General features: G+C 45.0%; 2 protein-coding genes across 5 annotated transcripts; one reads left to right on the top strand and one right to left on the bottom strand.

Moving 5' to 3' along the window:
• The first annotated feature begins 1,461 nt into the window (after positions 1-1,461).
• On the top strand, positions 1,462-12,053 carry tnpo3 (transportin 3). Of its 2 annotated transcripts, none has more exons than XM_086268173.1 (23): positions 1,462-1,753; positions 3,023-3,223; positions 3,623-3,696; positions 3,776-3,932; positions 4,211-4,354; positions 4,457-4,632; positions 4,718-4,856; positions 4,983-5,129; positions 5,467-5,574; positions 5,660-5,751; positions 5,832-5,971; positions 6,110-6,301; positions 6,478-6,578; positions 6,666-6,742; positions 6,819-6,879; positions 6,970-7,110; positions 7,454-7,570; positions 7,666-7,760; positions 7,848-8,004; positions 8,084-8,251; positions 8,335-8,447; positions 11,283-11,366; positions 11,457-12,053. In XM_086268173.1, exons 1-22 carry the CDS (start codon positions 1,634-1,636, stop codon positions 11,341-11,343), a joined length of 2,781 nt encoding a protein of 926 aa, XP_086124299.1. In that variant the 5' UTR covers positions 1,462-1,633; the 3' UTR covers positions 11,344-11,366; positions 11,457-12,053. The 2 variants fall into 2 exon arrangements, with proteins under 2 accessions (XP_086124299.1, XP_086124301.1); XM_086268175.1 differs by having other exon boundaries at positions 1,463-1,753; positions 6,478-6,569.
• Positions 12,054-12,871: 818 nt separating this feature from the next.
• irf5 (interferon regulatory factor 5) lies at positions 12,872-22,975 on the bottom strand. Of its 3 annotated transcripts, XM_086268177.1 has the most exons (10): positions 22,739-22,975; positions 21,022-21,253; positions 20,636-20,906; positions 19,697-19,883; positions 19,593-19,618; positions 19,491-19,518; positions 19,103-19,414; positions 18,366-18,755; positions 18,178-18,296; positions 12,872-13,628 (listed from the first exon to the last, which is right to left on the bottom strand). In XM_086268177.1, the coding sequence occupies exons 3-10, from the start codon at positions 20,807-20,809 to the stop codon at positions 13,440-13,442; spliced, it is 1,425 nt and encodes a 474-aa protein (XP_086124303.1). In that variant the 5' UTR covers positions 20,810-20,906; positions 21,022-21,253; positions 22,739-22,975; the 3' UTR covers positions 12,872-13,439. The 3 variants fall into 3 exon arrangements, with proteins under 3 accessions (XP_086124303.1, XP_086124304.1, XP_086124302.1); XM_086268178.1 differs by lacking the exon at positions 22,739-22,975 and having other exon boundaries at positions 20,636-20,892; positions 21,022-21,801; XM_086268176.1 differs by lacking the exon at positions 22,739-22,975 and having other exon boundaries at positions 21,022-21,799.
• Positions 22,976-23,980: the final 1,005 nt, after the last annotated feature.

The raw sequence follows: 23,980 nt of genomic DNA on the forward strand, positions 1-23,980 counted from the left end.
GTGAGAGTAAGCCGGAGTACCCGGAGGGAACCCACACAAACACGGGGAGAACATGCAAACTCCACACAGAAAGACCCCGGCCTGATGGTGGAATTGATAACAATTTAAAATTTACAGTTTGATGATTTAAAACATAGGTGTCAAACTCTGGCCCGCGGGCCAAATTTGACCCGCAGCCTAATTACATTTGGCCCGCGAAGCCATACCAAATTACTATTAGAGCTGGCCTACTGGTATTATACAGCTAATATATATATTGTTTAGTATTAAGCTTTGCTTGTTCCATATTCAGTTTTCCAGCAAAACTTATTTGAGTCCATAAGAAAAGATTCATTCTTATATCTGGAGGAAGATTTTTTTTTTCAATAAATATTAATGTTAGCCCGCGACTTTGTTCCAGTTTTGAATTTTGGCCCACAGTGTATTTGAGTTTGACACCCCTGATTTAAAGTCTCACACACATAAGCCATCAAAAGGGGAGGGGGGCCGGCTGCTTCCAAATAGAGCACATTTCATTCATAATGATGTAAATCCAAGCCCATTATGTATTCATGATTTGAATCCTGGGTTGTGTAAAATCTCAGAAATAAACCCTAGACAAAGTGAATCTGTGAACTAAGGTGTAGGTGTGTTAGATCATGTTGTGGTGATCCTCGAGCTGGGGGATATGTGTTCATACTGGAGTGCAAAATTAAAACCAATGGAAGATGGACAAGAAAAGTTCAATAATGGCAGGTCATCCTGAAACAATCAGAATCAGTATACTTTATTACTCCCTAAGGAAATTATGTGCGTTACAGCTGCTCCAAGAAGAAATGGTAAAAATAGCAACAGTAACAGACTAAACTCCAAACAATACATTATGTTACAGATTATAATATTAATTAGTCATTGTCAGTTGTTGATTCGTCCTGTTCTCATTGTATGACGAATTATGATTGCTGATTGGTAGCCGTTTGCATACTATGCATACTCTCTCTCTCTCTCTTCATATGTGTGTGTGTGTGTGTACAACAGTTTTATGTTAATGTACAATCCTTAATATGTTGTGTGTGTGTGTGGGGGGGGGGGGGGGGGGGGGCGCCAGAGGGACTGTTCGCCCAGGCTAGGACCGCCACTGTTAGGGATGCTCTCACTTCAGAGATAAAATCTCTCAGCTGAAATGGGATCATCTCGGTGTTCCCCCTGGATGAGCTGGTGAAGGTGACTGGGGTCAAGGAGGTCTGGGTTTTTTCGCTCAGGCTACTGCCCTCACCACCCAAACCCAGGTGTGAAGCAGAAGATGGATGGTTATGATAAGTTGTCATTAAATTCAAATTAATTTTTATTGTACTCCATTGTAATTTATTGTATCGTATTATTATTGTGTCCCTAGTTTTGTTTTATTTTAATATGCTGCATTTTATTTCATCATTTTATTTTTTAATTGCCCTCTCACAGAAGTCTTCTTCCGGGAGGACAAAGCGGAACTTCTTTTGGTGCCCGTGTTTCCGGTGGGACCGGGATTGCCGTTGCAGCGGAAAGCCTGTGAGATGGCGGTCGGCTCTCGGAGCGTTTAGGACCCTGAACCCGGATCCGAGCACCCGGACCCCGAGCTGTCTGCCTCACCGCGTCCCTGTGTCTGACCCGAGCTATGGAGGGCGGCAAACCGAGCCTGGCGCTGGTGTACCAGGCGGTCCAGGCCCTGTACCACGACCCGGACCCGGCCGGGAAGGAGCGCGCCTCGCTGTGGCTGGGAGAGCTGCAGAGATCGGTGAGAGGGCGGGGGGGAGAGGCCCGGGCGGGCGGAGGTCGCTTCGTGTTTTTGGGGATCTGTGTGAAGCGGATCTCAGGGTTTTACCTGTGTGAAAACGCACAGGTGAAGTGTAGTGCGCAGTCTCAGAGGAGCCACCGCTTCCGTTAGCATAACAGCTAAGCTAAAGAAAATGAATGGAGGAAAACATGCCGAGCTAGCTGCTATGCTAACTGCTAGCTGTCTGTATGTTACTTTGCCTGCCTGCGCACGTGTGTGTGTGTCTGTTTGTTTCTTTCTGTTTGTGTGTGTGTCTTTGTGTGAGAGAGTGTGTGTGTGAATGAGTGAGTGAGTCACCTTGCTGCAGGTGAGTAAATGAAGCGCTCCCCTGCCTGTGTTTGGACTTCCTGTTTGCGGTTCCGGCTTGTTTGTTTTTATTCAGCTGGTAGCATGTTAGCATGGTCACAGTCAGGTGACCTGGGGTAAAAGGTCAGCCACTGTGCGTGAGGGCTGAAGTTATGCAGGTGAAAGTTTCCCCCTGTAGCAGTCAGCTGATCAGTGAGCATGCTCAGTGGAGTGTTTGTGGAGCCCCAGCTCACAGCCTTCAGTCACGTGAGAACTAATTCGAGCGTCTCAGGTGGACCTGAGGAGAACACCTGAAGAGAACCAGGTTCAGTCAGGTGGTTGGTCTTTTGGGGACAACAGATCAAACGGTTCATTGTAATGTCAACTAGCTGGAAACGTGAGGCTTCTGGTTCTGGTCAGATGTTCTCCCGAGTGGCTGATGGGCATTAATGATAAGGAGCAGAATCAGCAGACAGCCCACGATTCAATCTTATGAAAATAATTCACTGAAGATTTTTTTTTAACATTTTACAGTGTGCGAGTATTAGAGTAATATTCGCAATCACCACCTTTAAACTGTAGATTATGTTGTCAAAGTTAAACTTTGTTAGTACCTGTTTTATACAACAATGTAACATCATCTCTTCATTTATTTTCTTACCAAGCTCACCAACATTTCACTAAGACCTGCATAAATGTTGCCGTAATACGAGTCACTCTGCAACTGAATAGAGTCAAGTTGGCAATTATGTGCAATCTGTTTGAGATAATACAGCAGTTACCTGATAAAGTTGCCTCCTTCAATTTAGTCAGAAGTCCTCTTGTTCATATTTTAATTAGTTTATTTATTTTTGTTTGGTGTCCCTGTATAGACAAAATATAATGTTATGCTGTGTCGATTGTTTTCTTCTCCCATCCTTCGCTATGACATCACTTCTTCCTCAGATGTATGCTTGGGAGGTGTCAGACCAGCTGCTGCAGCTCAAACAGGACGTGGAGTCGTGTTACTTCGCCGCACAGACAATGAAGATGAAGATCCAGACGAGCTTCTACGAGCTCCCGCCAGAGACCCACAATGCACTGCGAGACTCGCTGCTGACGCACATCCAAAACCTCAAGGACCTGTCACCCATCATTGTAACCCAGGTAACTGCACCTGTTCCGGCGGTATAAGCATCGGAGTCAATAGGACTTCATTGACTCTTGACTGATCCTCACCTTTTGTACTCGGCTGTAAAGTTGTCTCAGTGGGGTTTCCCTGGAAACAGCTGATTATCGCTTCAGTTAAGAGGAATGTGTCCTGTAACAGAATCAGCCAATCAGAATCATCAAATATTTCTTACCTGTGATGTTTAATGTTGGCTTGAGCTGGTTAACACCTGCTTTAATACATCTGTGTGGTTGTTATCACACCTTGTCGGAGGGCGGGGGTTTAACTGTAAAAAGTAAGCTGAACTTGCAGTGACATCATCAGGGTTTAAAAACAGGAAGTTTGTTTGTGATAGTTCTTACTTGAGTAACTCAGACCATCACCCTTTCCCTCAGCTGGCTTTGGCGATCGCTGACCTTGCCCTGCAGATGGCGTCCTGGAAAGGATGTGTTCATACACTGATAGAAAAGTAAGAATTCACAAAATCGGCTAACACAATGTTTTCTCTGAAGCTGGACAGTGACTAACCTGTTCTTCTGTCTTCTCAGGTACAACAATGACATCAGCTCGATGCTCTTTCTCATAGAGATCCTCACCGTGCTCCCAGAGGAAGTTCACAGCCGCTCGCTTAGGATCGGAGCGAATCGGAGGACGGAGATCATCGAGGACCTGGCGTACTACTCAAGCACCGTGGTTACCTTGCTGGTGAGACACCTGTCTGACTCTCACCTGTCAGACAGCTCAGTAATATTTCTGTCTGAACACCACTGAATGTTGATCGTATCTGTTCACCAGGCCAGTGGCTGTTTAACTGTCACATGATTGCCACATTAGCTGCATGTTGTCATTAAGGTAGGGGTGTGGCTAGTAATAAAACCATAATGATAATGTGGCGGAAACTGTTATCACTCTAAAAACGGAGATGTCACTGATGATGTCACTAATCTTTATTTAAACAGGACTCTGACTTTATTTGTCCTCAGACAACCTGCGTGGAGAAAACGGGGAATGATGAGAAGATGCTTATTAAGGTGTTTCGCTGTCTGGGCAGCTGGTTCAACCTGGGCGTCCTCGACAGCAACTTCATGGCGAGCAACCAGCTGCTCATGGTGCTTTTCCAGGTCCTGGTAAGTGTGAGAGTGCCGTCAATGTCAATGATCTGATGATCACGTGAGCCTCGATCTTGAATCGTGTGAATATTTCTATGTTACCCCAAACTGTCTCCACAGCAGAGGGACGAAACCTCTACCAACCTCCACGAGGCGTCCTCCGACTGTGTGTGCTCTGCGCTCTACGCCATAGAAAACGTGGAGACCAACGTCGCATTGGCGCTGCAGCTCTTCCAGGGCGTCCTGACACTAGAGACGGCCTATCACATGGCAGTAGCCCGAGAAGATCTGGACAAGTGAGGACAAATCTAGTTCTGATTGTGGCATTCATGTGTTGTTTACATATTGTCAGTAACACGCGTGTTCAATTCTCATCCTCAGAGTGCTGAACTACTGCAGGATCTTCACAGAGCTCTGCGAGACCTTCCTGGAGACCACGGTCAGGAGTCCAGGACAGGGCATGGGAGACCTGAGGACCCTGGAGCTGCTGCTGATCTGTGCAGGACACCCCCAGTACGAGGTACGAACACACCCCATGGCATTGCATATGACATGGCATATGAAGCTCCTGTGTGTTCTAATTCGGATGTCGGCCTGTCTGGTCTGCGTTATGGTTCTGTGTGTGATTCTGTTCTCTGTGGTCCAGGTGGTGGAGATCTCCTTTAACTTCTGGTACCGTCTTGGGGAACACCTGTACAAAATCAACGACCCGACTTTGCACGCCATCTTCAGACCGTACATCCAGAGGCTTCTCCACTGTTTGGCCCGGCACTGCCAGCTCGATCCGGATCATGTAAGAACCAGAACCTGAACCTTTTCATGCTGCAGTCTGGCTCCAGATCCTTCTGTGTAAAGTTTTTATGATGCTGAGTTTGAACACACTGCTGTAAGTTGAACCCTGACTGTATTACCTGTCCTTGTTGTCTCCATGGTGGTCCACAATAATGCACACAGGTGTGTTCACCGTGAGTGATCAGTAATCAGTGAATCACTTTGAATGTGAAGTCAGGAACACAAACAAACTAAAAATGTCAGCGTCTGTCAGACTTCCAGCTCTGGCTCCACCCACAGGTGTTGGCTTCAGGTGTTCAGGTCATGAAATCTTAGTCTGAATTTTTCTCCGTCCACAGGAGGGAATCCCGGAGGACACAGACGACTTTGGCGAGTTCCGGATGAGGGTGTCTGACCTTGTTAAAGATGTCATCTTCCTGGTTGGCTCCGTGGAGTGCTTCGCTCAGGTAACTAATCCTCAGGTGGTTTCAGGCTGACAGGTGGGATCTGTTTCACCTTTATTCTTTCATTAACATCACTTCCTGTCCTCAGCTGTACTCCACGCTGAAAGATGGGAATCCTCCTTGGGAGGTCACAGAGGCCGTCCTCTTCATCATGGCTTCCATCGCAAAGAGCGTCGACCCGTGAGTATCTGTGTCACTGCCACGGGAAGTTCTCACAGACGCGTTCATCAAGTAAACATGTTCTCCATGTCTGATTTCAGGGAGAACAACCCGACGCTCACGGAGGTGCTGCAGCAGATTGTGTTACTTCCGGAGAGCGTTCACATGGCGGTGAGATACACGAGTATCGAGTTGGTTGGCGAGATGAGCGAGGTCGTGGACAGGAATCCCAGATTCCTTGGTACGGAGGAATGATCCTGAACAGTGGCAGTGTCCTGATGATGCAGTCAGCCATGTTTTAACTTCCTTGCCTTTCAGGATGTCGTAGCTTCACAGGTGCGTCTGGGAATACTGAATAATATTTTGTACTTCCTGTCAGACTCTGTGTTGAACTACCTGATGAAAGGTCTGCGAGAGAAACCGCTGGCATCTGCGGCAGCAAAGGCAATCCACAACATCTGCTCCGTGTGCAGAGATCACATGGCTCAGCACTTCCACGGGCTGCTGGACATCGCTCGCTCACTAGACTCCTTCGCCCTTTCCACAGAGGCTGCCGTCGGCCTGCTCAAAGGTACCTGCACTGACATCATCACATATTTGTACTGTACCTGCCTTGAATTTATCAGATACCTATGGTCACATTTAGAAGGTACAAGGTTTAAATCTCTGACACAGGTTTATCCTCATGAGTGGTGTAGATGCAGCAGGCTCATGTGTAATCACATCAGTGTACTATTACCTGTACAGGTACGGCTCTGGTCCTGGCTCGACTTCCTCTGGAGAAGATCGCAGAGTGTCTGAGCGACCTGTGTGCTGTTCAGGTTATTGCTCTGAAGAAGGTCAGAGGGGTGTGTGTGTGTTTGTTTGTTTGATTGTTTGTTTGATTGTTTGTTTGTTTGTTTGTTCACTTATGTGTTTACTTGTTTGTGTTTTAGCTTCTGACTGAGCAGTCCACAAACGGTAAATCAGCTGATCCGACGGTGTGGCTCGACAGGTTGGCTGTGATTTTCAGGTGAGTTCTCCTGTTTGTTCACTTCCAGTATAACTTTAATGAAACAGCTGACGGTGGACACATCATTTCTCTGCAGACACACAAACCCGATCGTCGAGAATGGACAGACTCACCCGTGTCAGAAAGTCATCCAGGAGGTAACACACCTGCGCTCACCTGGAAGTCTGATTTGAATAGAGTGATTTGAATAGATGTGATAGAGGTACCTCTGGTCATGTGACTTGCAGATCTGGCCCGTATTGTCGGAGACTCTGAACACTCACCAGGCTGATAACCGCATCGTGGAGCGCTGCTGTCGCTGCCTCAGGTTCGCTGTGCGCTGTGTCGGGAAAGGCTCCGCCTCCCTGCTGCAGCCGCTTGTCACACAGGTGAGACCTCATATCGGACAGCGAGCAGGAAGCAGGTTCAACAAGCTCTGAGTTTAAAAATAAACTCTGAGCTTCCAGAACAGCTGATCAGAGCTTTTCCAGTCGGGTTTGAGTATGTGCACCATGATGTAGTCAATCAGTAATCAATCAAATGAAGTTTGTTGTTGAAACTTGTCACACAAAATAATCATCTGTGAACAGATTCAAAGCAGTTTGCCAGACTCCAGGGGGCGCTGTGACTAAAGTGTCAGCAATTCTGATTGGTTTAGAGAGAATCTGTGATCCCCGGTGATGCAGTGTTGTTTTGTTTCCAATGAAACGATCACATGTGTGTTGTTGTCAGATGGTGGGCGTGTATCAGGTGTATCCACACTCCTGCTTCCTGTACCTGGGCAGCATCCTGGTGGATGAGTACGGTATGGAGGAGGGCTGCAGACAGGGATTACTCGACATGCTACAGGTGAGCACACCTGGGCACTGAGGCTCCACCTTTCTGTTATGTGCTCATTGAGCTGGTCAGTGATGATGATGGTGGTGTGGCTTCCTCCTCCTCAGGCTCTCTGCATGCCGACCTTCCAGCTGTTGGAGCAGCCGAACGGTCTAAGGAATCACCCTGACACTGTGGATGACCTTTTCAGGCTGGCCACCAGGTGAGTCTGAAGCTCCGCCCATTTGAGCCCGATGGTGCCACGCTCCGTAGCTCTGCCCGTTTTCACCCGTTATCCTCTTCTGCTCAGGTTCGTCCAGCGAAGTCCTGTCACACTGCTCAGCAGCAGCATCATCATTCACATCATACAGTGCGCCATCGCCGCCACCTCATTGGACCACCGAGACGCCAACTGCAGCGTGATGAAGTTTGTCCGAGACCTCATCCACACAGGAGTCGCCAACGATGTAAGTCTAATGGAAACGTGCTGTAAACGCCAGTAATGTCACAGGAGTCTGCTTCACCTTAACACCTGTGGGTCTGCAGCACGAGGAGGACTTCGAGGTGAGAAAGCGTCTGATTGGTCAGGCTATGGAGCAGCACGGCCAGCAGCTCGTCACTCAGCTGATGCACTCATGCTGCTTCTGTCTGCCGCCGTACACGCTACCTGACGTCGCCGAGGTGCTGTGGGAGATCATGGTGTTCGACCGGCCGGTGAGTAGGGCATCTCAAACCTGTGTGCATGCTGGGGGTGTCGGGTGACTCTAGGTGCTGATGATGGTGTCCTTGTGTTGCAGACGTTCTGCCGCTGGTTAGAGAGCGCCCTGAAAGGTTTACCGAAGGAGACGTCAGGCGGCGCCGTGACAGTCACCCATAAACAGCTGACTGACTTCCATAAACAGGTCACCAGGTGAGATAACCAGTGTTGGGCAAGTTACTTTGAAAAAGTAATTAATTATAGTTACTAGTTACTTCTTCAAAAAAGTAACTGAGTTAGTAACTGAGTTACAATATTCTAAAAGTAATTAATTACTTGAAAAGTAACTATTGCGTTACTTTAAAAAAAAAAAAAACCTTTAACCCTCTGAGGTCCAGGGTATAATTGGCCATTTTTAACTACTTGATTTTCCCTCCACATTTTACCTTTAAAAACTATTTACTTTGCCTTGTTTGGTCTCATCCTTTTCAGCACAACCTCGCGTGTCTGAATTTACAGTCATGTTTTCATTTTTGACATACTGTGTTAACGCAGTTGATCTAAAATCAGACAAAAAACATAAACATAAAATCAGAGTAGAAAAAGTTATATTTTTTAATGTAACAACAACAAACATGTTTAATGATAATATTTCATAACTTTAAATGTAAATATAAATTGTCAATTTTAAAATCCTCTGCACAAGTTTTGCAAACAACAAAGTTATTTGCAGTCATTTACCTTTTACCCTTTGTTATAACCATTTCAAACTATTTACAGAACAATCAGCTGTTCTGCATTCAATGAGATGCCACACAAATTATTTGTGCCACTCCAAAAAAATAATTTCTGTCCACTATAAAGGAGAACATCACAGCCTGATACCTGCAAGTCTGACAGCAGCAGGTGTATCATTGTTTTTATTCAGCAGTCGTGTCATTTTACTGACACACAACACCAAACTATCCTCTACACTACACATTAACTACACACTCCAAACACGCTAAACGTCACAAATCTCTCACATCTCTAAACTCGCTCTCTCTCTCTCTCTCTCTCTCTCTCTCTCTCTCTCTCTCTCTCTCTCTCTCTCCGTCACTCCTAAAACTTCCCCCTCTCCCGAAACAACCAAATGTCATGTTGCCATTAGAGATGGACCGATCCGATATTAGGTATCGGTATCGGTCCGATACTGACCTAAATTACTGGATCGGATATCGGAGAAAAATAAAAAATGTAATCCCATCCATTAAATATCACGAAAGCACCTCACAAAACTTGCAACACGCCGTAACTCACCTCAGAACGTTAGCACGTCGGAGCAGTATGCATCACGTGATAGAGCGGCTGTGGCATGCGGGACCTGTCGGTGGTCTGGATAGCATGTGGAGCTTCGCTAGCAACCCGGCATTTCATCTCCGACAAAGTTATCCCCGAGAGAAGTAAAGCAAGTGTGTAAGTCCATCTCTGAATGTTTGTAAAGCATTCCTGCGTTAAGCTTACCAAGCGATATATGGAGCGACTGAAACGGCTTAATAATCAGCTGATCGGCTTTTCTGTCGCGAGTCCGTGTCTCTAGTTTGCTTTTGGCCCACTTTGCACCAGAAAGAGGAAACCAGCGGCTGAACAACAGCAGCACGTTTAAGCTTGATCAGCTGTTGTTAGAATTTATTTATTATTACTTTCTACTCGAGGATCTTTTTCTACGTAGCTGACGCTGGTAACTGTGCAGGGGCGGATCTAGCAAAGTTTAGCCAGGGGGGCCGATAGGGCATTAACAGGGAAAAGGGGGCACAAAGACATACTTTTCTTTCTTATTCTCATTTCAAATGTCGAGCTTTTAATAAATAATTATCTGACACCCAAAGTTTTAATTTGATGCAAAATGAATAGAAGTCCATTATTGTATATAGTAACTATTAAGTCTAATATATATACCCTAGTAAGCTATAGTACTTTTTCCTTTGGGAAGGCACCATCTGTGCAGTCTGCAATTTTGTTGAAGAAAGATGTTGAATCTATTTAATATTTCTTGAAAAATAATTGATTTCTGTGCATTTTTTTTTCCACACTGCATCAAATTAAGGTTGATTACGTCGATTAAGCATCATGAGGTGGAGTGTGAGGGGTGGTTCCCTATTTTCTATTTATTTATTTTTGTTGTTGCTGGGAGTTGGAACCCTATTAGTTAGGTTGCTTAATATTTATGCTAAGTACTCTTTAAAATACCAGAATAGGGAGGATGGTGTAGGTTTAAGTTTATTAGATTGATCAGTATTGCTGAACTATGAAATATTTTTTTTGCATACAGGTATAACAGAATAGCTTTAGTGTAGTTGTTGTTTTAAACTTGAGTATGAACTTATACAAAATGCAGCAAGATATTTTAAAAAACAGTTTTGTTGATTAAAAAACACTATATCGGATTCATATCGGTATCGGCAGATATCCAAATTTATGATATCGGTATCGGACATAAAAAAGTGGTATCGTGCCATCTCTAGTTGCCATATCATTTTTTTGGTTGGTCGACATGGTGCATTTTTCCACCAACACGAACAGGCTGTTTTTGGGTTGGGTTAAACTGAACACAGCTTCAACGTCTGTTTGTTAAAAAATAGTAACGCATTCACAGACAGGCGTTGCTGACTGTGAGGCGTTCAGGGACAGGCGTTGCTGTCTGTGGCATTAAGAAACAGACGTTACTGACTGTGAGGCGTTCAGGGACAGGCATTACTGACTGTGAGGCATTCAGGTAAGAGTGCGTGAGGTGTGTAGCAGGTTTTGTCGAGACTCACTCGTCTGATGGTGGAACGCAGACAAACTGGAGTCCGGATTGAGCGAGTCTGGACTTGTCCTGACCTGATTGGGAGGTTTCAGGTGTATGAAAAACACTATATGCACTGGTAAAAAAAACTCTTCCAACTGAGGAGTTTATTTCCTGTAAAATTGATCTCATGGTCTGGTTAAATGTTTTTGATAAACATTCAGTGTGTGGAACACCTGCATAGGTGACAAGTAGATAACCTCACATTTGTTGTTCTGCAGCGCTGAGGAGTGTAAACAGGTGTGCTGGGCCATCAGAGAGTTCACCAGACTGTTCCGATAGCTGCAGCCTTCTCGCACCGCCAGGTGAGCCTGTTCTCAAGTACACTCAGGTGTGTATTCAGCCTGAGTTTGTTTGCTTCTCTGATATGTTTAAGACTTCTTTTTTCCCCACAGGTAAATCTTTTTGTTGACGAGCATTCAGAGGTGACGGCAATAATCTGCGTCTGCAGACGAGGATCCAAAGGGATGAAGATGATGAAGGACTTCGAATGTGAACAGGGCGGCTCACTCTGAAGGACTGACAGATTGAAGACTGATTGGACAGAATGAGTCCACCCCAGCTCACCTGAACTCACCTGACCTCACCTGCAGCAGGTGGTGAGTGGGCGGGGCTGGGTCCGGCAGGTGGGCGGGGTCAGGAAGCTGCGGTCGTGAATCGGAGGATGTGCCTGGTCAACAGTTTTTAGAGATTTATTTTTGGACTTTGGTCGTGGTGGGGTTTTTTTTTTTTTTTTTTTTTTTTTTTTTGTCCGTGCCATAAAAGGAGCCAAAAGATTTTCCATGATGCTCTTGGCTGCAGCGTGCTGCGGGAGGATTTGGCGTCACCTTTGACCTTTTTAACTTTGGTTGAATTTTAGTTGTTCTTCCACAAAGTGAAACAGAGTGAACTCTGGGTAATGAGGCGGAGAGACTGACACCATGACATCATCGGTGATGTAGCCTTGTTGTAAACAAATTAAAAAAAACAAACTGCTCATCCAGTGTGTCTGTTATTACTGTCACCTCACTTACCTGTGCCAGTTGGTCAGACAGCTGCATGGTAGCCAGGTGTTTGGGTTCTCGCTCTGGTTAGCAGGTGTTGGAAGGAATGAGGTTGGGAACCTGATGAATTGGCTCAGAAGGGTGCGGAGGCTTTCTAAAATAATAGAAACCTTCATCACAGAACTCTTCAAAGTCAAACAGAGCAAATCTTTTTGCTCCTCCATCAGAGACGCTCCAAGGTCGGTGACAGACTCGTGAAGGCAGTGCAGCAGCTATATTGGGCATCGGAGGGCGTGAGTGAGCTGGTGGTTTGCATCGTTCCAGGTCTCATGCTACAGCACAGAGAAGATGGAAAAAGTTTCTCTGTATGTGGAGCTGTTGGTCTGCAGAAGGCTCAGTTTAAATGCGTCACAGGTGTGATGTAAGCGCGGTTAAACCGTCACGCAGGAACAAATCCGTGAGTCAGACCTGAACCTGCTCAGGACCACATCCTGGAGCTCACTGAAGTGCTCTTCCTGTCCTCAGACCTCAGGGGAGTGTCTGAGTGGCTTCTTGCAGGAAATTCTCAAACTGACTGTCAGGAGCTGAAGTCTCTAAGCCCCGAGGAAAGGAGCCCCAGTCCTTCATTTATCCCCAGCTTGAATGCAGAGCCATGAACGCTGGGGAGGCGAGGAGCTTGTAATTCAGACACGTCAGTAAATCAAGTGTGACGTTCACTAATCTGTCAGATCCTCTGCATTGCCGAGCATCTCTTTTCCTAAGTCCTTATCTCCTTTCCTTGATGTTTTCCATCATTTGGTGAGGTGCGTAAAGTAAAGAGATCAGAGGTCATTCAAACCATCGTCTTTATTCAAAATACAAAAAACATTTGATTATTTCTGATGTAAACAGACACAGGTCATACTGATTCTGGAGCTGCAGGTCAGGTGAGCAGGAAGGTTCAGGTGTATGGCATATTTTCCAAGACTGAAACTACTGATTATTAAATTCTTATTTACTCACAGCCCAAAAGCAGACACCTGCAGGTTCAGTCAGGCATCAAAACACTGGCTCACTCATTTAGTGCATTTAAATTGATGCTTCAGGTTTTACCTGAACAGGTAAACACCGAAGTAGAGTCTGACCCTCTCAGGCCTGCTAGACCTATTACCTGGTCTAAAAACAAAAACACCTGGTGTGAGAATACTGCAACGGCCTTTATTGAAATTTGAACATAGAAACCTCCCAGAAAGGTGTCGGCATGACAACAGAACAGGGAATACACCTGCAGACCTCCACCCGTTTGTCTCAAATGTTCAGTTTCTGTACAGCTGCACCTTCCCTCCAGTCAGGGTTTCCTACTGTTTGGGGGAGGGTGCAGTAAGCAGTGTCTGTGTCGGGTCCAGGGCCCCTGGTTCAGGGGCCGGTGGGGTTCCAGGGTCCTTGGATGTTTTGGCTCTGCAGGATACTCTGCAACTCTTTGAACTGTGCCACCGTCTGATCCTTCACATCGGGGTTTGAGATCTGCAGCCGGATGCTGTCCGTGGACCAGCTCAGCTCTCCGGAGAACATCTCTGTCAGGATCCGGGCCACCACAGGAATCACCTGAGGACAAAAACAACAAAAAACACTGTGAGACATCCACAGGTGTCTGTAGCTCCATGAACATGAGGCAGTCAGGAGGTTGAAAGGTGACTTGGCTTGTGTGTCTGCATCCCACACAGTGAAACTTTATTCCTAACGCTGGGTTAAAAACAGGAAGTGCACAGAGAGAAAGGTGTGGAGGGAAAACTACACGCTTCGAGGGAATTATTCATAAATGTGTTTAGTCGCACACCCACAGACAGGTGACCAGGAGAGGCTACAGAACAGATATTCAACATTTTACTAAAGAATCGGGTTTGTGCTTTGGGCAGAAAAAATTGGATTCTTACATGTGCGCCATGTGTCAACAGCATGTAGAAAGCAAGACTATCAAGTCATATTTGACCTCCGACCTCACATTTATGTTCACATCTGCATTTATGTATCTGTTACCTCTTTAACAAAGTGCACAGAAACAGAAAGAGCTGCTGAGGTAACAAGAAATATACTGAAGTACAAAGGTGGAAAGTAACAAAGTACAAATACTTTGTTACTTTACTTAAGTAGAATTTCCAGGTGTCTGTGGGCCAGTGCAAGTGTGGGGAAGCATGAAGGCAGTGACACTTTTTTAAGTGGCAGCTAATTTCAAATGCAAGATTGTTAGTGAGTTTCCTTGCTAACAACCTAGCTGCTGAACTTCTCAGGGAGAGAAAAGAATAAGAGGTAACTTCAGTCAGAGGTGGAGGAAGAAGACAGAAGAGGAAGAACAAAGGGTATATTTAAAGGTGAGGCCTGCTCAGGGAGATTTAATGATTACATGTGATGTCATCATTTTAATCACATCTGTGTGTGATGAGTTTTCATATTGTGAAACGTGCTGCATAACAAATCAAGTAAATAAACTGTGTGTTATTCAAACATTGCATGAAGTGCAGATAAACAGGTTAGCGTGCTGATGTAATGTAGATTACATAAAGCGCAGCAGAGATTAATATGAAGTTAAGCTGATGGCGCTGAGATCAACACTGAATTCCACCTTTGTACTAACGGATACAACTGTGAAACATCTGCTGACACTGTGTTCAGGTCAGCTGATCACAGCCTGCACTGTGAGCTGGGACTCGCCCCCCGCTGAGCCCCCTTTACCTGTAACACGTTTTCCTGAAGGCAAACTCAGCCTCTACCATGGAGGCAACATAAACTACCTTTTTTAAATTCTTTGTTTACATCACAGATTCAAGATGAGTGCATTCATGAGAAATAAATTTCAGATTTGAATAGCGTTTTTCATTTATTCTCATTTACTAATACTATGTTATTATTGTATTAATATAACACAGGCTCCTTTTACCTTTGCATAATAATAGCTGATAGAGATGTCCTAATCCTAACCTAATGAGTACACGTCACAGCGTGTACTTTTTCACTTTTACTTGAGTAAAGACGTTGAATCAGTTCTTCAACGTTTACTGCAGTATTTTTAAGTATCTGCACTTCAACTTAAGTACAGAATGTACTTTTACCACCTCTGCTGTAATGTACTAATATACAATAAGTTCAGGGAAATCATGTCCAGTTACTTATGAGCTGCACCTGCATGTTTGTGTAATCAGAGTAAATTTGTCATGGAAATGTCTGAGTTTTACTGCAGTACAAACTTTGTGAAGTATGTTTTAAACAACAAAGATGACAAATATTAGCACAAACCTGTTCCCTGTTACATGTGACCTGACAGCTTCATGCTAGCATCACATATATCAACAGAGCTAAAACTGACCCAACAGAGACCACACATAATAGAGGACACACTCTTGACCTACTGATCTCCATGGGCCTGAGCATTTTAAAGGTTACTGTGTCTGATGTGGGCCTGTCTGATCATTACTGTGTTTTCTTTGAAAGTATAATTTCAGCCCACATAAATATGTCAACAGCAGTGATCACAAAACGGTGTATAACTGAAAACAGTAGTGAAATCTTTTACCAAGTTTTCCCATTAACACCTGACCTGTCCAGAGGGTCAGTCAATGAGCTCGTCAATAGCTTCAATGCTAAAATGTTAAATGTAATGGATACAATTGCTCCCATTAAGGTGAAGGTTATCTCTGGAAGGAAAAAGTCTCCATGGAGAAACTCCACACTGGTGAAAAATGAAAAAAGAGAGTGTAGGAAAGCTGAGCGCAGATGGAGAAAAACAAACCTCCAGGTTCATTATGACATCTATAAAGAGAAACTTCACAATTATAATTTACACCTGAGGAGTGCAAGGAGGTCCTACTTCTCTGACATCATCACCAAAAACAGCTCGGGTCCTATTTGCTATAGTTGACAGGCTAACAAACCCTCCTGTGTCAGTGGCAGCTGAACTTCATTCAACCATGGCCTGCAATGACTTTGCCAAATTCTTCACAGACAAAATACAAAAGACTAGACAATAAATTGGTACATCAACAGCAGATAGGGTATGTACTGTATCCACTAAAAAAATGTTTAAACACCATCAAACAGTTTCACCCGATTAACAGCAAAGACCTGGAGGACATCTTAGGTCAACTGAACTCCTCCTCCTGCTGTTTAGATGTCCTGCCAACAAGTTTTTTCAAAAAGGTCTCAAAGACTTTAGAGTCAGACCTGTTACAGATCGTCAACTTTTCCTTAATGTCAGGTGTGTTTCCAGAACCACTAAAAACTGCTGTAATAAAACCTATACTGAAAAAGGACAATCTCGACAAGACACAAATGAACAACTACAGGCCGATCTCAAATCTCCCATTTTTAAGTAAGATCATTGAAAAAGCAGTTTCTCAACAGCTCAGTTACTTCTTAACACAGAATAACTGCTATGATGCCTTCCAGTCAGGTTTTAGACAGAACCACAGCACTGAAACCGCTCTGACCAAAGTGTTTAATGACATATGTCTGAATACAGACAGTGGAAAAATGTCAGTCTTAGTTTTACTGGATCTCAGTGCAGCATTTGATACAGTTGACCACAACATATTACTCAAACGACTGGAGAACTGGGCAGGTCTTTCAGGAACTGTACTAAACTGGTTCAAAACATACTTAGAAAACAGGAAATACTTTGTATCAATAGGTAACTTCACATCTGAGCAGACAAGTATCACATGTGGAGTTCCCCAAGGTTCCATCTTGGGACCCCCTCTGTTTAACATTTACATGCTCCCGCTGGCAAAGATTATAAAGAACAACAAAATAAACTATCACAGCTATGCAGATGACACACAAATATATATCACAATGTCACCAGGAGACCGAGGCCCTGTACAGGCTCTTGGTAAATGCATTGAGGAAATCAATGACTGGTTGTGCCACAATATTCTCCAGCTAAAGAAAAACAAAACTGAAGTAATAGTCTTTGGTGCCAAAGAAAAACGATTACAGGTCACCAGAGAACTTCAATCTATACACCTAAAAACCACAAACCAGAAGAGAAATTTGGGTGTAGTGATGGATGCAGGCCTAAACTTAGAAAAACACATGAAGACAATAACAAAATCAGCTTACTATCACCTCAAGAATATTTCAAAGATAAAAGATCTGATGTCTCAACAGGACCTGGAAAAACTAGTCCATGCATTCATCTTTAGTAGGCTTGATTACTGTAACAGCATCTTTACAGGTCTACCTAAAAAATCAGTCAGACAACTACAGCTCATTCAGAACTCTGCTGCTCGAGTCCTCACTAAGACCAAAAAAGTGGACCACATCAGTCCAGCTCTGAGGTCTTTACACTGGCTACCTGTCTGTCAGACGATAGACTTTAAAGTTTTGATGCTGGTCTATAAAGCTCTGAATGGTTTAGGACTAAAATACATCAGTGACCTCCTGACCCAGTATGAACCTTCCAGATCCCTCAGGTCATCTGGATCCTGTTTTTTATCAGTTCCCAGTAAGAACCAGACATGGAGAAGCTACATTCAGCTTTTATGCTCCATATATCTGGAACAAACTCCCAGAAAGCCTCAGATCAGCTGAAACACTCAGTTTATTTAAATCCAGGTTGAAGACTCACCTATTCTCAGCTGCATTTGAATAAAGCACCAAATCCCCACTGTTTTACTTTTAAGCTCAAATTTCAAAACTTACATTTTAACTACTGGTTTTATCTACTATTCCTTTCTTTTTTTCTATTTTAAATCATGCTTTTTATTTGTTTTTGTTTTTTAATGTCTCTGTAAAGCACTTTGAATCGCCTTGCTGTTGAATTGTGCTATACAAATAAACTTGCCTTGCCTTTTCATGAATTTCCAATGGGAGCTGACACTGACTATTTCCTGGCATCTGCAGGACTGAGCTCTGACTCGGGTCATGTTGTTTAGTTAGGAGTTTGGAGACAGACAGGTTCTTCACAGCAACATCAGCCAATAGGAAGTACTGAGGCTGCTCAGGAGGAGGTAAGTGATGTAGTGAAGGTTAACTGGAGGTGGAGGGGTGGAGCTCATAAAGATTCTGGTTCTGACGTGTTCGGACCCAAGGCTTCTTCATTTTTTTGCACTTGTTACAAAACCGTTAGCACTGCCACTCAGTTTAAGCTCTGCCCCCTCACCTGCACCATAATAAGCTTCTTCTCTTTCGGTTTATTGTCGGGCCAGTCCTCCCCGAAGCAGAAGTAGATCTCGAAGGGCGGCGGATTCGGGGCTTCGCCTTTCTGGAACAAGATCAGCCCTGCGGACAGAAGCATGTCGGTTAGAACATATCAGGCAGCATGTCAACAATCCCGCACACCAAACTCACCTTGCAGGAAGTCATTGAGGCTGAAGACCTTGATCTTCTTCTCTCTCTCCATGGGGTTGGACGGGCCGTGTTCTGGCATGCCCGGTCCAGACCAGAACACCTTACACTGGCAAAGGCGGACGGCGTAAATGTCCTGCTCACAGATCTCCAGGATCAGGCCGCGGTCCATCACGTCCAGCAAGGCCTCGGTGTAAAATCGCTGTTTCTCGTTCTGCATCTCTGATGTTCCCGGGAACAGCACCTGCTGGAGGTTGACAGGTCCGAACAGGTCCACCTGCTCTGGGGTCGGTTCCAGGTGTCCGTAGTACAGCCGGCAGCCCTGAGGGTTACTGACGGTCAGAGAGCCCATTGTACGGCCCCGGTACTGGAACTTCAGGTCCAGATCTGTTACTATAGCAACACGAGATACAGGACCATTACTGTGCCAGTAGAGGGGGGACCATGAATTAGCAACAGTCACCACAGTAAAGCCACCAAAACAAATCGTTATCGGGACAAGAAATGACATCAGGGTATGAGATTTTGGTCATAAAGCACAGCCCTAATGTTCACCTGTGAATGCGCAGGTGAACCTCATGGGTCTGTGAAGGTAACCCTGAGCTCTGCTTTGTGGTGCTGTATTGTTAAAGTGTGACATCAGAGTTGGTTTGATGGTAAACTGTCTGAGCAGTGCCACGTGTGGTAGCGTTTTAGCCCTGAATCTGTGACAGGAAACTGCATTAGAGGTCAGGACTCACGTGGGACGCTGCTCAGCAGGTCGTACTTGCAAGGCTGGTGGTTCTGAGGCTCTGCCTGGTTCTCGACGCCCACCATGCCGCTGGCCTCCATTAGGTCCGGCTCTGGTTGCGCAGTGGCAGCGTTCAGATCCTGAAGTCTATTATGGAGGAAGTGTGCCTGACCCTGGAGATCAGAGGTCATGGTGATGTCAGGAAGCAGAGGCACTGGGATATGCGGTGGTCCAAATGTCCCGTTAGGGGGTAGGCTGAACTGGTTCATCTCTGAGGGAGCCGGGAAGGAGGCAAAGGGGGCGGAGTCACTCAGCCTGGGGTCTAAGGAGACATGGCATCACATTACATCAACAGCCACAGTGTTTCCATGGTGACACTGAGTCGAAGGTGTACTTACTGATGGAGAGGTCCATCAGGTTCGGCATCTGAAAGGATCAAAGTGTTTCGGTCAGTCACGTGAGAACATGTCAGACTGTTTACATCATATGATCGTTCTCACCTCCTCGTCATCGTCCTCAGCGCCGTCTGAAACACAAAACGGGGATCATCACTTCCTGTCATCATTGCACATCAGAAGGTTACAGTCATGCAGGTGAAGCTCACCTGTGCTCCCGGGGTGCTCGCACACTTCGTAGATCTTGTACGGCTGGACCGGCGTCTCTTTGGTGCCATCATACTTCAGCTGAAACTCGCGGCTTTTGTTCAGAGCACAGCGCAGATTTGCCTTCCACTTGGCAGGGTCGGGTTCATCTACTCCCTCCTGGTACTTCCCCGTCTCCAGAGCCCATGCCTAGGACACACAGACCAGGGCATAACTCACATCTGACAGATAGGACTCACCTGTGCTCAAGCTGAGAGATGTTTTGCTGTGCCAGCAGTTTCCCTTTGTTTCCAGTGTTTATCATAGGCAACCCTACTCAAAGTCAATAAACACTCAGACTGACACACAAAAGAGGAAGCAGTCAGCAGAGGAGGAGGAAGTGACATCATCACCTGTGTTCAAACTGAAGTTGTTCAAAAACTGTGAAACGAAACTCCGCTGGAAGGAGGAAGTCAAACGCCTACTTCCTCTTCACATGTGTCACTCAAGAACCCGCTTGTAGTTTTTACTTTGGTTTGTCTGTGTGTGTGTCCGTGTATGTGTTTTTGTGTGTGTTTGTGCACATGTGTGCATCTGTCCGTCTGCGTGTGTTTGTATTTGTGTACATGTTTAGACATCTTGTGAGGACAGAAAAAATGGTATGCTACTATACTTGTAGGGACTAACAATTACCTATGAGGACAAAATGTGTCACCATGTGGTATTAGTGACAGGGTTACAATTAGCTTACTTAGGATTAGGCTGTGGGTTAGGATTCAGCATTCATTTTTGATGGTTGGGGTTAGGGAAAGCATTATGAAATGAGACGAGGTCCTCACAAAGATATGAAAACGAGTGTGCGTTACTATTTTCTGTAAAAAAAAGTTTTTTGAAACTTGAAACATGATCACAGCAGATGCTATATCAGAGGTTAGAGGTCAGGTGTGAAGGGTTAACCTGACCTTGAAGATGGTGTTCTCCTCGTCTGACACGGGCGTGTGGCGCGTGGCGTGTTTCCAGGGGATCTGGAAGAGGCGGTGGTCCGCGCTGAGCCACTGCAGACCGGGGTACCTGCCGCTGTTCACCTGAGCCAGCAGCCAGGGCTTCAGGCGGACACGCCGGGGCTGGACGCTCATGCTGGGAGGACTGGGAGCGAGAGAGGATTCGCTCAGACCGCGGAAACGGTCCCTGAGCACGAGCCGCTTCTGACACTTCGGAGCTTTGAATTGATAACTGTAATAAGTGAAAAATTGTCGAGGAATGGGTTTTTGATCGAACTGTTTCACTCCGCGCGGGTTCACGAGCACAGATACATGACTGCGTGTGCGCGCTGGGCGGATGGACTCACCTGGCCGGGTCCGGTCCTGGTTCAGAGTCTGCGCGCTGTGTTCCTCCTCTGCGGCGTGACGTCAGCAAACAAACAAAGAAAGGAACAAAAACAAACAAACAGAGGGCGGCGGAGCGCTGAAGGGCCGGAGAAAAGTCCCGAGACAAACTCGTCCTCAGTCCGATCACATGACGTCAAGTTAACTTGAAGGAAAACTGCTTCCGGTGGCAGATCAGCTCTCGACAAAATAAAGCTTCCGCAGAAGTTATTTAAAAAAAACAGAAAGAGTCAAACTGATGCACAGTTACTTAAATAGCCATCCCCGAGGAACCCTAACCATGCATCTGTTTGAGAGGAACCTGGGCCCTGTGCTTCGTACGTCGCTACATCCAAGATCAAATGAAACATCCAAGACCAAATCATCGCGCTAACTCTGAGCTCGCTATTCCGGTTCCCCGAACACACCTGTTGTTGACGATTAGTATAGCTGGATGAAGTAATGTGAGATCACTGGGTGGCCCAACAGGGGCTACGCATCGATAGTAGAAACATTGATCGGCAACCCTTTGATTGGTCGGCGAAAATGTCGAAGGAGCGCGCTCGGTATTTTTCGGCAGCAGAGCAAGAACTCTTGAGTGAGGGATTTCAGGAGTTTCAGAGTTTAATTAAAACGCAAGGGAACACTGCAAAGGCTGCAAAAGCAAGGAGAGAGGGCTGGCAGAAAGTTACTGACAAATTAAACTCGTAAGTAATTTAATAATAACAATAATAATAATGGAGTGGATTTATATAGCGCTTTTCAAGGCACCCAAAGCACTTTACAATAGCACTATTCAGTCACTCTCACATTCACACACTGGTGGAGGCAGCTACGGTTGTAGCCACAGCTGCCCTGGGGCAGACTGACAGAAGCCAGGCTGCCATATTGCGCCATCGGCCCCTCTGGCCAACACCAGTAGGCGGTAGGGTAAATTTATCATATCACACCATATTATCCAATATTATATTACATTATATTATATTATAATATGTTATATTATATCCCCTTTCACATTAGAGCCACAACAGGACCCACTAGAACATGGGAACAAGTAAAAGTGAAATATAAGAATATTCTACAGAATGGTAATATTTATCACTTATATTGCTTGTCGTCTCTTGGAAAGAGACCCTGAAATAATCTGTTTGTTTGTTCATAACAGCAACCAAGAAAAGGGCAGAGCAAAAAAAAAGACAGGTGGTGGTCCTGCATCCCCTCGTCAACAAGTTGGTTAAGTGAATAATACCCTCACGGGAAAATCGATATCTCTCTATGAGCACACTGTCGCGCTGAGCTAAAGGATCCTGTCTGTCCCGCAATATACGCTGAATTCTGAGGACTCTCCTTATCAATCTTGCACCTTCCGCAATGGGTTGCTCGCGTAAACGGACAGGACATGGCTGCGACAGACTTCCCAAATCCACCTTCGCTTTTATAGCCGTGGTCTCTCATCTTGATTACACGAAGTAATTTACAATTACTACTCTGAAATATGAATTACATCTGTAATAATCACATACATGTAATAGAATGTTAATAGTACATTTCCCTTTTTTAGGGAATGACCTGTATGTATCTGTGTGAAATCAATAAAAGGATCAAGTGCTGCATTATCTTTAGTTACATTGATGTTATTTATTTATGGTGAAACAGTGGTGGAATATCGCTGTTGCTTTCGTATGAATGACGCGGACATACCTGCGGCCTGATCCTGTAAACATCCTGTTTACATAAAGTAAACCTGCTCCCCAGCAGGTTTACGCTTACGGCTCTGTTGCTATGACAGCAAGTCCCGGATGGGCTTCGGGGAACCGAACGATCCAGGATCACGCGAAATCGTCAACAATCTCATCCAGCTAACTCACTTAGCGCGGTACGAAGAACAGGCCCCTGGACAGAACCACACCGCAACAAACAAACATCCTGACAGTTCTAAACGCTAAATCTTTTATTGTGAAGGTGTGTCAGGCGGCATCCGGCGAGTTACGCCTCTCTTCAGGTAACTTTACGGACTTTGTTTTCTTTGGTAGTCTCCAGGATCCTCCCTTCCTCCTTCCGGAAACTTAAAACAAGCGTTTAGTTTTTGTTGACCTGTTTATCACAAACAATCAATATCCATTCAGAAAGAATTAATCAGAATAAAACAATAAAGAGCACAACAGAAATTTGACAGATACCAATGAAAAATATTAAATAAAATGTGTTTTATTATCAGTGCAGGTAATCAATACTGATCCGTTTTATAAATTTTTCTTTATGTGTTTAATATGCTTTTTTCTGCAACACGATGATGTCACAAGGACTACCGGTCACGTGATCTCTCACTGGAAACATGATAACTGTTTTTAGTGTGAAGAAGAGCCAGGGAGAAGTGAGGAAGGTGAAGAGCTTTAGCTTCCACCTCGAGAGCTGCAGTAGGGGATGATGATTTTTTTTTTACAACCAAAAAAAGAAGAAACTGATCAATAGTCCTGATTGATAAACATGAACACAAGACTGACTCCTCAGGTGACAGGTTAGGGTAAGGTGAATGTAATGTATGTTTGCACTGATTGCCGATCACGCTTCAACTGAGTCGTCCTCGGTCAGAAGGAATGGTACTCCACAGTGATGTAGTTCAAATAACTTTACTAAGGAGGTGGCAGATGACATCAACAGGATGTACAGCGTTGGTAGGGAGGCATTACAGTATTCACATGCAGGTAAAGGGGGTGTGAGTGTGTATATGGGTGTGTGTGGTCATCTGTAAACAGAAAAACAAACATTTGTATTAACCACTATGGATAGCAGTGTACCCCTTCTACAGTACTGTGGGTTTCCAGCGTAATGTTATACAATCTGCCATAACCTCATGGCCACTAGATGGCACCCTAAGACCATAAATTAATTTCTGGCTCGGATATACATTGGCAAACCAGACCTCTGCAGATTACAACGCTT

Source organism: Aulonocara sp. 'chitande type north' Nkhata Bay, linkage group LG17 (genome assembly GCF_057382095.1).
Source record: "Aulonocara sp. 'chitande type north' Nkhata Bay isolate Kocher_YH1m ecotype deep benthic linkage group LG17, A_spYH_male_GT1.1, whole genome shotgun sequence".
Taxonomy (NCBI): domain Eukaryota; kingdom Metazoa; phylum Chordata; class Actinopteri; order Cichliformes; family Cichlidae; genus Aulonocara; species Aulonocara sp. 'chitande type north' Nkhata Bay.